At 34.3% G+C, this 15,009-nt stretch overlaps 1 protein-coding gene across 2 annotated transcripts in view; it reads right to left on the bottom strand.

The window, feature by feature from the left end:
- Nucleotides 1-512: 512 nt before the first annotated feature.
- The window catches only part of LOC116342027 (probable cyclin-dependent serine/threonine-protein kinase DDB_G0292550), a 32,180-nt gene continuing 17,683 nt past the window's right edge, over nt 513-15,009 (bottom strand). Inside the window, exons 4-8 of one of the 2 annotated variants that reach the window (XR_004201220.1) lie at nt 4,318-4,902; nt 4,106-4,231; nt 3,777-3,986; nt 2,612-3,665; nt 513-705 (exon numbers count right to left, since the gene is read on the bottom strand). Coding sequence is in view for 1 of the 2 variants with exons in the window: in XM_031769495.1 (XP_031625355.1) it covers nt 2,733-3,665; nt 3,777-3,986; nt 4,106-4,231; nt 4,318-4,902 (1,854 nt within the window). In the remaining variant the exon portion in view is untranslated. Of the gene's footprint in view, nt 706-1,297; nt 3,666-3,776; nt 3,987-4,105; nt 4,232-4,317; nt 4,903-15,009 lie in introns of those variants that run through there. The other variant, XM_031769495.1, reaches the window with a different exon arrangement.

The following is a 15,009-nucleotide window of genomic DNA, read 5'->3' as shown; positions in this document are numbered from 1 at the left end:
ATGGTGAATTCAAGAATTTGGGTAAAAATATAAATATTCTGAATGATAGTACAAATCAATTTCTACGCACAAGAATAGAGCTGTCAACGCATCTCCGCTCGATCGTTCGTACACAGAGAGAAAAAATCCAATGATCTCTTCGATAGAAGAGCTTCATTTTTTATAATTAATATTATTTTTTTAAATAATTTATTATGACTGTTTCATTCTTTTACATGTTTTTGAAATATTATGGTTATGGTTTTGTGCAGATTTTCGTACTTACTGCTATGATGACCTTTGTACTGCTATTTAAATTCCCATAAAAAATTCGTATTAAGATTATATTAAATTTTTTATTTAAATTTCAAATTACATGTGAATAAATTATTTTTTAATTATTGAATTGTTTATTTTTATCCCTAAATCGAAACTATTGATCGAGAAGGAAATTGATCAATTATGCACAAAACAAACGAAACGCATTGAATTTATATATCTATACTGTTTGAACCAACGTTTAAACTAAACACATTTCATTATGATTTTTAATTGATGTTGATATTTGATACTGTCCGCAAATTACCTTTTACTTCTTTTAACATTTTCAGCAGTCATTAAAAATCCAAAAAATACTGATCCAAGGGAATAGAAGTCCGATAATCCAGCCGATAATGTGATCCGGCGAGATCATTATGTTCCGTGTAAAAAAGCTTTTCCCATTCGCTTGAATGAAAAATAAAATAACCAAATATATTTAGTACAATTAAACATTTTTCGATATATTTTAATTTTTATTACTGAATGCCTTTTATATATTACAAACTGATTACATTTTATTTTATTCTATGTTATATTAGCAGCATAAATAAGCGAAAAACAAAATTAACTTGAAACGAAACGGAAATTGGGAATGAAGAAAAAAAAAAAGAAAGACTACATTTATATGTAAAAGTATAGATGTTGAATGTATCTGTTCTATCAACAAATGTCTTGAAACAAAAAAAAAAATGTGAATAAAGAAGGATAAAAATAAAATAACTTTTGTGTATATGGAAATGTACTTTCTATCTAAAATCTAAGATCTATGGAGTTGAAAATTGGTTACTTCATAAAAAAACATATGCCAAAAAAGAAGAAAAAGCATATTTATGTATATTAAACAAGAAATAAACCAAAAACAAAACGTCAACTACTTAATATAATGCAATTTTTTTTTCTTAGCTCACGAACCAATTTTTATTTTTAATTCAAAAATAAAAAAAAAACACTGACAACAGTGCTGTCGTTCAGTGTTGCTAAACAAAAAAAAATATATGTATATTTATATTCAAAATATATGTGATCATTTCATAGAGTGGAATTTTCATTTTCAATGTCTTAAACAAATATAAATTAAATAATAATCATAATAATAATCATTTGCATTCGAGCTTAGCTCCCCCGAAGCGAATGCAATCAAATCGGAGATGCAATTAAACAAAACTGAGGTAGCATAAAAGAAATAACAAAAAAAATAATTTAAATTTTATTTTATTTTTTTAAAAACAAAGAAAAACACATTGTTTCTCTTAAACCACAATAATATTTCTCGTTAAATTGATTTACACGATTGAATTGCATTTTATAAGAACAATTGCTTAGTTACCTAGGTAAAAGGTGCAAAAAAAGAGAATATAAAATATTTAATTGAAGTCAAAGGATAAATTGAAAAAGAAACGATAGATAAAATGCCAAATTACAATTTCTCATCGCTGATCGAAAAGAGTTTGGGGATTCAATTTCGATGTTGGTACTTAAATTATAATCGATCGTAAATTATTGAACAATTTGTTTTGTCTTAAAAAAATAATTAAGTACACTTATGCTATTTGCAGCAATGGGAGTGTGGTTACTATACGCGCCACATTCAATTTGTAAATGAGCAAAGATCTATTATAGTACATTAAAAGAAAAATTATCGGAAGAACGGTGTGTATTAATGTTGATTTGTTGAGAGTGTTCAATAATCTTTCTATCATTTTAACAAAATAACAAATAAGTGTTAATTTAAAAGGAAGGTGTTTTATTTTTCTATCGAGTAATTTCCAAGACAAATGGAATGGATCCTTTTCTCGTTCAGTTTTAAATAACTTATATAACCTATACAGTATATCAAGTTCAAGCCACAAGACCGAAAACGGTTCAAATTGCACTTGAACCTTATAGAAGACAAAAAGAAAATATTTTCTTTAACTTATAATTCGATGGTTGCTTTCATACGGGAAAAAAAGAACACACTTATCTATCTATAATTATCTCGGTTACCACACCAAAGTATTGAAGAAGAAAAAACAAATTGAACAAAAGTGACATTGTGAGCACTTTTGAATTTATACAACTAATTATACATATCTAAAGTATTTAAAGGTCGCAAACTCCATGTTTCTTGAATATATAGCTGCTGAGATATATTAACAAGTAAAAAAAGGTTCGTGAAAAAAATATAAAGAAACGAAAAGAAATTCTAAACCAATATATTAAAAAATATCAAATTGAATTCGCTTTGCGTCCGATGATTGTTCGAAGCAGCCAAACATCTAGCTTGATCAATGATCATTAACATAAATAAATCTCTAACATTTTATCTTACCGATATCTATGCGAAAAAAAATCAGATTGCTTTTTTGTTTTTGTTGTTGTTATTGTCAAATATTCAGAATTTATTTTAAATGGGGTATGGGATAGGCGATGACCAAACCGACCGATTGAATTCAACTGCATGCGGTGCTAGCCTCTTTCTTTGTGGTCAGTGCCAATGTTTGTTCGATGCCCGATGTGGAATGTTTCCGTTTGCGTAAATCAGCCAAAAAGTACTCTGAATTGGATGAATCGTCGTCGTCATCATCATCGTTAACGGCCGTTGTTGCCACCGTTGCTATAACACCGCTGGTGCTGCGTTGCACTAGATCCGGTTCAACCTTGATATTTTGTACATCGGATGAGCTAATGCTGTTGTTGTTGTTGTTGTTGTTGTTGTTATTTGTGCTGTTGATGGTATTATTATTTGCCGTGGTACTTGAGTTATTGTTTGTTTCGTTAACCGTTAGCTCTTCGGGTTCAGTTTGTGGTGGCGGCAAATGGCTCTTGTTGTACAGAGCAACCGGTTCGTCTTGTGGTTGATGGGCCGCTGGTGGTGTTGGCATCGATAATTTATTCCGTTTTTCATTTTTCATTTCCAATTCATATTGAGCCATCATTTTTCGCTTTGAGAAGTATTTATGATACTTTTGATTGTCCAAAATTTTACTGCTGCTATTCGTTTGTTGAATTGCATATTTCGGTGATAGATTTTGATTGGTACTGTTCAAATTGTTGTTGTTGTTGTTATTATTATTATTGTTGTTGTTGATGTTGATGTTCAAACTCGAATTATTATTTGTTAAATTGTTGTTGGTACTTGAGTTGTTGTTATTATTGTTGCTACTGCTGTTTATCAAATCTTGGTATGGGTTCTTAGCTCGAATATGCTCACGGAATGTCGAACGGTTTTGATTCGGGCTCGGTATATTCAAATTATTGCTGGAGTTGTTGTTGTTGTTGTTATTATTATTATTATTATTTAAACTTTGCTGTTTGCTGTTATAATTGACAGGCTCTTTCATTGCATTTCGGGCGTATTTATTCTCATCGGTATCGGTTGTGCTCTATAAAAATGAAAAAGTAAGCAACCATGTTAATATAAGCCGAAGAACAGAAGAATATGAGTGAACATAAGAAAAATCAATCGAAAAGATGCAAATATTAAAACAACATACCTCTGTGTGTAAACCTTTGATCTGCATAATTTCGGCTACTTTCAAGAATTTCGGCAGATCTTCATATTTTACATTCACTTGTCCGCTGTACATGAAATCCAATAGACCGGCCATATGATTGCTGTTCACATCGGTCATAAATAAGATCGGATGCGACGATGGATGATCCAAGAAGATCTTTTGGAAATATGGACTGCACACCGATAAAACCTGAACGCCATAGAATAAAACCGAAAAGAAAAATATTTGTTCAATTAAAAAATGTCCAAATATCCATTCGTCCCTTTCAAATCAAAAGGGGCTTTTTTCCCCAATCAGTCAATACTAACCAATTTGTGAGCTTTGAAAATTTTACCGCCGGCGGCAATGGTGACATCGACCATTTTTTCATCTTTTTGTAAATTATGGAATCCTTTGCACATGTTGCCATGGAAATTGTTCCAGGATAGAAGATACTGCAAAAAATGATAAAAAAAACCAGTTAGATGTGTTTTCTTCGTGTCGTAAACTGAAACGAAAAAGAAAAGTGTGTGCTGCCTACTTGATCGATGTTGTGATGTTGTGGCATAAATACGGGTGTGTGTGCCATCGGTGGTTTGATGTCATCTTGATCATCGTAATCGTTTTGTGTTTGCATGCAAATCGGTGTGCCGACACGTGTTCCATTGCCAATTGATCCAGCATTGGAGCTGTTCATCGATTTGTTCATAGCGGCGTGTATTTGATGGGCCGGCGATGTGCGACGTTCACCACCATTATTATAATTATTGTTATTCATTTGAACTTCTGGGTGCATATCTTCATAATCGCGTTCGCTGGCTTTGTCCGATTCACGATCTTCGCCGGTATCGCCGCCAACAACACCGCCACCACCGCGATTGCCGCTGCGCATCATTTCCGAAATGTCCATCAAACTGTGACCGGTGGCAGCTGAAATAGCTGCCGACATAACTGGGTCATCTTCAAATTTCAATGTGATGCTTTCATCCAATGAATCAGCGCCCAATGTTTTTGTCGACGAAAATAAACGCAATGTTGGATCGTTCACTTGATCGCTGAAAAAGTGATCCATCAAATTGAAGAACGGCCATTCACGACGTTTTGGTTCTTCCGACAATTTAATTGCCTGCAAAACAAACAAAAAAAATGGTACGCAAAATGAGCAAAGAGCAGAGAAAAAAAAGTGCTTAATTGAAAATTAAATTCACTGTAAAAATTTCGTTTTCATTTCATGAAATTGCTGCAATAATAATTTGTACGAGTAAAAATGACAACGAAAGAATGAGAGAAGAGAGTAAGCAAAAAGAATAAAAGGCGAAAAATGAGGTCACATCACCTACGAATACAAAATTCCATACCGTCGATGCTGCTGTGGCTCATGGTTTTCCATGATGGTGCCCATGAGAAAGAGAGAGAGAGAGAGAGAGAGAGAGAGAGAGAGAGAGAGAGAGAGATTGAGAGAGCGACAGAGGGAGAGATATGTATACACGAGAAAAGAACAAAAGAAAGTATGAAAATGAAATGCAAAGGACCATTTACTGTGTATATACAAGCATAAAATTCGGAACACGACCCACTTATTAGCGGCTTTGTGTCTTTTAATGGAATATCTTCAGCTTAAGCGGAGATTCAATTCGGAATTGTGTATACAAAATCGCGTTTAGTGTACGCGCTCACGCGCACGCTCTCTGTACTACAGAGAAGACGGTGTATGCGCTCATGCGCTCACGATGACGATGCCAATGTCGTGTGTTGTACATCTTCAATGTGCTCGTTGGATTAGCACATACACACTCAACACACTCAAGAGTGTTTAACGGTACTTTGCCCTTCTAAAAAAAGAGCCAGAAATGAAGTGCAATCCATAAAACTATAAAAAAATAAAATGAAATTCTTTAAGCGGAATTCTCGTTACATCTTTGTCATGCTTTTGTATGTTCAACTATGGTCTAGTCTCTAGATCTAATATTCAATGGACTGAAGACTCTTTTCTCCGTTCTCCTTTTCCGTTTCGTTTGTTCTGAGCCATTTCAATAAGTCATTTAAATTGAATAGCCCATTTGTATTCATGGTTCTATGCGCGAGTATGATCACTCATTCTCTCGTTCGTACATATTGACTGAATGTGCCTCGATCGAAAACGGATTATAAATAGAAATAAATACAAAGGTAATACAAATTTGTTCAAGACTTTGGAGAAAATATCAATTCCAAAAAAATATCATTCTATATGCGCCATGTGAACTATCTTATGCAGCAAGAGTTGGTACTCTCCATTCAATCGCTCTCTCGCACACACACCAATGCCAATGAAAAGTGACGAAAAGAAAGAAAAGCAAAGATTGTATTTTCAAAAGCAAACAAGCGCGTGAGACTTGTTAGGCGTAATTTTCTTCTCTTTTTGATTCTTTCTTACACCAAATGTCTACTTAAAATACGAGCAATGGGTTGAAGAAAAAAAGATGAAAACCACTTGTTTCACTTTCGACTGATTCATTTTTTTCGTTTGTATTAACTTTTTCAGTGTCTCTGCTTCTTTTTTTCGTAGGTTTATAGGTGAGCTGTGATTTGTGCATGTTTGTGTGTGAATTCTGTGAAAATGTTAACTGAAAATAGGCCCATCGAATGCGTGGAATGGAGGTGAACAGTGTATTTAAAAAGAAATTAACAAATTGTGTGCCATTTATTTTCGGCGCTCCGGCTCTTTACGCAAATGTAAATATAAACTGAGATTTAGTAAAATGAATGCCTATTTTACTTTGGTCGCTGATTTTTTTAACTAACGGTTTTCTTTCTTATTTGCCGGAAATCGCTTTCTATTGTTCTTTGTCTACGCAGACATCAATTGGTCCAGAAAAAGACCCTATAAACATACAAGCACTTATGTATTTAATGCTAAATAATTTAAAGCAACAGCCGACATTTAAAGAGCTTAAGTGCGAAACGAAACAAAAAAAAAGCAAACGGATAAAATTTACGATGAGCAATTCAGTTTGAGATTGTTTTAACATCTGATTGACACCAATATCAATTCATATTGTTCTCTTCTTCTTCTTCTCTTTTCTGTCCATTTTGCCGTTTTTCGGTCGATATTTTTTCTTCTTTTCTAGCTGTTTGAATACGAATCGAAACGTTTTGCAAATTGACGCATATCATTTAAATTAGTTAAGATATGAAGCAAACATACAATTCATTCAACAGTATGTTGGTATTTATTTTTTTTTTTATCTCGGCCATAGGTTAAAAAAAATCGACGGATCCGTGCTTGACACGAGTTCCGATGCAAAAATTGAAGAATTCCTTGATCGAATTCAGTTGCATCAAACTTCATCGTAATTCATGAGTTTTATATAAAAAAAAGGTTGAGAAATGTCCGTTGTGTTGGCTCTTTTTGGCACATGTTCCAAGATGTGCCACCGGAGAGAAAATCTATCTTAATGCTATCAATCCCGTACGGAATGTTAATATCTAATCTCTCTTTTGAAAAGTTTAAACTAATTGTATGCAATGTGTAAATAAAATCAACTTGATTTCATTTGTATACGTCACGTAGGCTTATGTTTATTGCTTACGATTCCGAGGTGCCATAAACAATCACAGAATAATGAATTTATAATAGACATATTGATTATGATCACACCGTTGCTAAAAATGTCTTTGCGATTCGAAAGTGATTCTGATCGCGATAGTTCCGTGGGATTTGAAAATAAAAAAAATCACTGTAAATCGACTGAATATGCAAATGGATTTCTCTCGCTCTTGTCGACACAAAACTTGAGCATATTTCACATTTGTGATCAAACCCAAAAAAACGCTGATCTGGAAAAAGATTCAGCAAGAAAGCAAATGCTCGCACGACATAATAGATTTTAGCTCGTTCATCGAATTAAATGACGGAATGAAAAGTGCAATATCGGGTGTGACAGAGCGAGAGGGTGAGGAAACGAAAAGAAAGAGTTCCGAAGGTCTGAACACACGTATATATGTGCCTAGTATATGTGATGGAAAAGAATTTCAGTTCCGTTGCAAACAACCCACTGCTGTTATTTATATTCTTTGTTTTCCTGATGCTTATTACAAATTTTCTTTTTCGTTTCCATCAAACAACTCACGCTTTCTTTTTCACCGTTTTGCCGCCAAACCAAAAACGGTTTTGATCTTTGCGCGCTTGCCATTTCACCTTGTTCAGAATGCGAAACAGTAACAACCGTTTTGCCCGTTGAAAATATATAAAAAAAAACCAGTAATTTTCATTTTGGTACATACGCGAAGAGAATCGTGAATCGTCACGGATGCAGATCGTCTTATCTTGAGAACGTACACAAACCGGTGAATGCATGCTAATAAAAAGGCGCACACGATGAGACATAACGAAATAAGAAGATGAAAAGAAACCAAAACGACAACGACACTCGAGATCGAAAAAGACAGAGACAATAAATTTGCTTATGGAAAAAGAAAGGGAATAAAATTTCGATGTGGATGATACGGGAGCGGGCGCGGGCGCGCGCGAGCACACGACGTAAATCGTGAAACAGGTTTGTTTTCATTTTTTATATCATTTATGTTGCACACGCGTGTGCATACTTCGAAGACGACGATGACGACAAACAAACTAAAAAAATAAAATAAAAAACAACAAAATTCCAGTACATGTTCGAAAATGCATGCACGCATACACATGATTTGCGCAGAATTTCGTGGATTTTCTGCAAGAAAATTGTTCGGTACTGATATATTATCGAGAAAGTTGAGATGGTTTCGACTGATTCGGCTTTCGCCTTTCATTTAAACTTAAGAATTCGAAACAATTTTGAGGCAAAACCGAAAAAAAGTATCTGTTTTCTCAAGCTCTTGCGTGATTGGCATTGGAAAACTGCTATACTCGTATTTCCAAAATCAGTTCTCTCTTTTATTAGCCTTTCTTCTAAATCTTTCATTCTTACATTAAAACGTTCAAAGACAATGTTTGACCAATTTAATGTTCGAAATTCATCGACGAAATCAGAACGCTTCGTTAATCAATTGATCATAAAAATGTCGTAAAATCTGTTCTTTTTTTTGGCTTTGTATTCGACACGAAAACCACACATTCCACATATTCTTTCTCTATCAATCACACTCAAAGCCCTCGCAACAAACATAAAATGAAGAAAATGAGAAAGAATATGAACACCATACACAAAGCACAAAGTGAAATGAGTACTAAAAATGCCTTTTAAATCATTTGTTGTGAATTCACATATTTTTACTGTTCAAACACACATGTGTGTAATGCGGACATTAGATATGTTCTTTTCTTCTCAACCACGGCGATGTAAAGAGAAAAAACGCCATACACACACGCTCATGTTTCACCAAGCATGTTTTCTATGAGTGAACTCAATTCTTGATTCACAGAGCGTCTGTCGATTTGGCTCTGTTCAGCGTTTGCCACTGCTGCCTTTTCTGTGTTTGTGTGCTTTTTTGCCGTCGTTGTTGTGCTTCGTATCTTCGTTTGTTCCGTGTTTTGTTTTGGGCTTTTAATTCTTTGTGCGCGAGCGCGAGCTCGTTTGCCTTGTCTTCTTTAGCCGACTTGTTCTCACTTTACGTTCTATTGACTTTGAGTGCGTGATTTGTAACGATGATCGAATGAATAAGTGTGTATATGTGTTAAGCACGTTGACCTACTTTTGATTCAACAGATGAGCTGATTGTTGTTCGTTCTTTCTCGCTTTCGGTATGTGTGCTGGCTTGTAAAGTACTGACGCCGTTGTCGACGCCGTTAATGCTGCTGTGACGCTGCTGCCACTGTTGTTGGTGTGGTTGCTGCTTTTTTCGGTTTTACAGAACGCGCGCGCGTACAACCAGCACTCATCACAACACAAAAGCACGATATATCATGCTCAATTCCATTCGAACATATGCGAGCTCATATCGCATTTCCTTCTCTCTGTTTTTTCGCTTCTAATTTGTTAAACATTTGATTTAGTTTTTAAATGCACGAGAATTAGAAAATGAGAACTGTTTGTTTTTGTTCCGCTTTTGGGAAAAAATGGAAAACTTTCCAGCCAAGCGCAGAAAAATAGCTGAAGAGAATAATGAAGAAAAATGCTAATATATCTATCTTCCCAATCAGATCATAATTGAATCGTTACAAATGACCCCAAACTTTCTTCAATCACGCAGCTCAAGCACTGAGAATGGCCAACGGAAAATTCTATGAAAAATTACTTTTCTTCTGGCATTTCACAGATCGTATGTTTCTTCTGCAGGGAAGTTTTATGATTTATTTAGTTCTAATAGAAAGAAAAATTGTTAAAAAAATGATCAACAGAATCGGACTCGATTTTCAGTGGAAAAAAAACTATTCAGTTGTTCCCAGTGTTTTTGAACATCTAACATAAAAAATGATACCGAAAAAAAAACTCAAAACAAAAACGACGCAAAAAAGAGAAAGTAAAAGTGTTGCTGCTATTAATATCTCATAATGGAATTTAAAAAAAAACATTACACACCTCAGCCAACAACAATAATAACTGTAATGAAAAAGAAACGTACAAAGAAGCAAGCGAACGAGGTAAGAAGTGGTATGCGCTGCGAGCGCAAAGAAATCTATACTTACAGCTAAAAAAGGAGACACAACAGCAAACAATGAAGAAAAAAAAACAGTACAACAACATCAACAACTAAACGGTCGACGTCAAAGAAAGCATCAGCCAAACGAAATGAAAAGAAGAGACTCGAAGAATAAGAAGTAGCAAAATCAAAGCACAGCAAAATAAGCAGAAGAAGAAGGAGAATGAAATAAAAAGAAGAAAAAAACAATTGCAATCAGAAACATACTTTTCTTCAACGCCAGCAGCGTACTTTGAATTAAGGAAATTTACACATCATGACTCAAGTATAACATGCATGTAAGTCGCTTTGTGTGTAAGCACACCAAAGACGATGAGCCATCGTCCAAGTGAAACATCGGCGAAAAAAATATTATTATTAACCACAATAACAATATACATTAATGTACATGGCAAGAAGCGTACACAATAAACGTCGTGAAATGTGATTATTATACACAGATGCGTTACGAACCATGGCAATCAAATGGAAAAGCCTAATGTCAAAATTAGTGAGGCTCTAAATTCGCTCATGATCTGCGCACAATAACTTAGAAATCGAACGGAATGACGGCGGGCGATTTAAAGAATGATATGTCAAAACAATTTTGTTTCGATTAAAAGAAAATCGATCAAACTAATTTACACCTGTTGATTCGATTTACGTTCTTCTTCTTCTTCTTTATTTTTATTTTGTCCCCCACTTGATGCACACTCTTTCTTTCTCGCCATGGATTTTCCCAATTGATAAAAGCGTTCAATTACAATTTGCAATTTCATCATCGAAACGTCACGATTTCATCATTATGATTAAGTAAAAGGCAATTGGCAACAAAAAAATCTGAGTCATTTACAGCCATCGAGGCACTCTTCATGTTAACGGCTAAAATAGTTCCGTTTCAAGATTTATAATTTAACTGTTTTTATTTCTCCGTTAATGTGTTGCCACTTCCAGAGAATAGAGGCGCTATCGCCATCTCTCTTCAATATTTCTCATTTCGTGGCTTGAGGCGATACCGAAATATTTGGCGTTTGTTTTTTTTTCGGTCGTCTTCGAATGTTGGTCAAATAAAAATGAAATTAAAATTGATGAAAAAATGATCGTATATATGAAACGAATATGCTAAAATATAACCGTAAATATGTACGTATACATGTATATATTCTTTTAGAGTATCTCTTTCGGGATGACATCATGAGTGGGTCAGTTTTTGCGTGTAAAAGCACAAACACACACGCGCGCAAGAGAGTGAGCGTGTGCTTGGTCAGTCCATCGTGAAAAAAGTGTGTCAGTGATTTTACTTTCAGATCGAGTACGTCTTACGCATATATTCCGGAGCCCCGAATCATTGCTGCCCAATGAATAAATTCGTTGGTTTTCTTTCTTCATTCTCTCATAATGATTGCGCAGCGCTTTCGTTGTCTCATAGCTCTTTTTTTGTTGTTGTTGTTGTTTTTGTTCTTCTTCGTCTTCTATATGTTGCGTATATTTTAGCATGCTTGATCAAAGTATATGTATCGTGATTTTGGAGTTTTCACGATTCGATCAAATTTTGTTACTTTCCTGTTGTTGTTGTTGTTGCATTGTCTACCATTGACCAAAGAATATTAAATTTCAGTGGCCGTTTTTGTAATATGTGTGCCAACATGAAAGAAACATTTATTACAATTCGATGCGACGCGATTGTCAATGCGTAAAATTAAAGATTGTGCGCATGAATTGTGTATTTCTTTTTTTTATTTTCGGCAACTATAGCTTGTACAATATTTCGGCAATGACAATATCCGCATGCGCGTGTGCGCATTTCTTTTGTTTTATGCTTTCTTCTCGAATTTCAAATAGAAATAAATCGCACCATGAAGAAGCATTGACAAAAATTCAATGCATAATTTGTTTTCCCCTTCTTTGGTTCGTTGGTGTGTGTCTTTTTTTTATTTCTTGACGTGACAAATTTCTACAATGTAAATGGCGAATTGCTTCTCATTTTTTGGGAAACCGACCAGCATTAAGACCATCACGAATATGATTAATATACGCGACACAAACGAATTTAAGAATCGAAATATTCGACGAAGAAATAAAAAAATAAACGCTCGATGACAGAGAAAACTTTCTATTTTCTTGTCACATTCGTAATTCGTGCTTGAAATCATTTTGGACGGTGGTCAAAAAGTAGCAGCAGCAGCAGCAATGGCGATGGCGAATGGCCATCATGGACACTGTATGTTGGTCACACATCTTAACAATTCGATAAGAGTCTTTTTTTTTGTTATTTGATCAATATTTTATTCAAATCGAAGTGCTTTCAAGAGAAAGGAAGATCCACACGCGCGCAGACATATAAAAATACAAATCATTAGCAATTCTGACAATGCGCTCACTCGAAATACTTTTTTCTCTCCTTTGAACGGTTACGAAACAGAAGCTATAGCTTTGATAGTTAAATTTTTCTGTAATTTTGCATATTAGAGTGTGAATTTTTTTATCATCACCGATTTAATTTTGAAATACAAAGTTGCATTGGAAATCACGGCGATAATAAAACAAAAACCATTCATTTCAGTCTACAAGGAAGTGTTTGCACAACTGGAATTTTATCTCATCTCTCAGAATTTAATAGAATGACATAGTTGCTGATTGAAATCGACACAAGCCACACATTGTAATGTTTATAATAGGCAAGAATGATCGAGGGTCAATAAAAAATGGAACCATTTTTAAACAGCAGAGAGTTGTATAAACACAAGCTATCAACATCTTTGATAAAAAAAAGTGCTTTGTTCTTGGCTGTGATAGGGCATTGTGAACATTGTAGAAGAAAAATTGTAGATTAGAACAAATGATTATATAATTGCGAAATTTGTGACTATGTATCAACCGACATTGTGTCAATTTCATTACGCAATAAAATGTAAACAAAAAAAAAAAAATTGAGGACAATTCAGAGAAAAAAAAACAACCTTCTGAACAGAAAATTCCAAATCAAAAAATTATAAAGTCAACCATCTACCTAAAAATGCTCAAAAGTGTGCGCCTGAAAGATAAATGTATCACCTCAAATAAAAAAAAAAACAAAAAACAAAACAGAAATAATAATAATTGAAAGATAAGAATTTTTTTTGTTATTTTTTCTAATGAAATCTTAAAGCCGCATTTTTCTGATATATTCTGATTGTGTCGACATACAACACATCATAATTGTAATGATTCCAAAAAATGATAATAGACTTTAGGCATATCTGGCCCACAAAATGCTCTCGTCGCTTTAAGTATGTGTATATATGGCGCAAAACGCACCAAAAATTTCTGTGTTTATCTCAAAATTAGGCGAAAGAGAGAAAACAAAAGATCGACAACACCGATTTTGTCATCAGCCAGCCGCACAATAGTAGAATCAAGAACTCAATTTCCATTTTCGGCTTCTCCGGCCATATTTACTATTGGTCTTATTGATATATTTCAAATCTAAAGTGTGTTTTTGTTTTCAATTCTTCTCTCTTTTCGGTCGCATCAGTTTGAATGTCTCTTTCGCTCTCTGTCTTTTTTGTTTCATGTACTGTGTGCAAAGGGTGTTTACTTTGCAGTGATAATGGCAGCAGTTACATTGTATGTACACAACTACAGATGAAATAGAAACTAGAAAATAGAAGACGAGACATGAGGAGAGACGAAGAAGAAGAGGAAAAAAACACCAATATCATCCGTTGCGCGCATTTACAATATTTCGTTTTTGTTTTGTTGTGTATAAAGTCCTATTTTTGCACTTACGTTTAGCCTAGACTTTGATTATGTGTATACGTTCTATCTGTCGACATTAGAAAAACTGATTTTGCCATAGATAAGACAACACATAAAAAAAACGCTCTCTAATCAACTGATTAGACGCAGAGTGTTCTATTCAATTTATTATATTGTTCGTTTCTTCCTCTTTGTTTATTGCTCTCTTTGTAATTTATACAGTTGTACATATATTTTGAAGTTTAAATCTACACATGCGACACATTCCTGACATCTCAAATGCGCCCGTGTAATAAATTCACACACACACGCACGCACATCAAATGTACACAGTGGCATTGTGCACGCTCAAATATATGGTGAATGATGATGACACACTTGATCGAAATTATTGCGCTACTGATAAGAAATTCTCATATTCTGTCGACCGCCTTCAACTACGAATTGCTCAAGGAAAGAACAAAACGTATATCTTCTCTACGGTTTTTCTTGTATCATTTTTGTCAAATGTACTTCGGAATCGTTTAGAGTTTGACCTTTTCCATAAATCTATCGCAATCTGTTGCATTTTGTTTCCGTTTATGCGGTTAATGTATCCATTTTAAACCACATGCTTGAAAACATCTTAAAATCTCATCATTTGTCATATTCCTGAACTCGACGAACGATTGATGCATGGCTACATTGTTTTTGTTTTTGACTTGTAATCCGTCATTTTAAATTTATACGGAGCAAACACATTTCTGATTAGAGATTCTATATGAATAACAAAAAGAAGGAATATACCTTGTGCCTAGCTTATCGCGTGCTCATTCGTTCGCTTCATTCGCTTTAGTTTCAAGTTCAAAAAAATAGTTTCGATTGAACTTCAACGCGGTTAAAAGTGAATGACACACAA

The sequence above is a fragment of the Contarinia nasturtii genome, unplaced genomic scaffold (genome assembly GCF_009176525.2).
Source record: "Contarinia nasturtii isolate CC-2019 unplaced genomic scaffold, AAFC_CNas_1.1 Cnas_scaffold_810, whole genome shotgun sequence".
NCBI classification, from domain to species: Eukaryota; Metazoa; Arthropoda; class Insecta; order Diptera; family Cecidomyiidae; genus Contarinia; species Contarinia nasturtii.
This window is presented reverse-complemented; position numbering and strand designations above follow the sequence as displayed.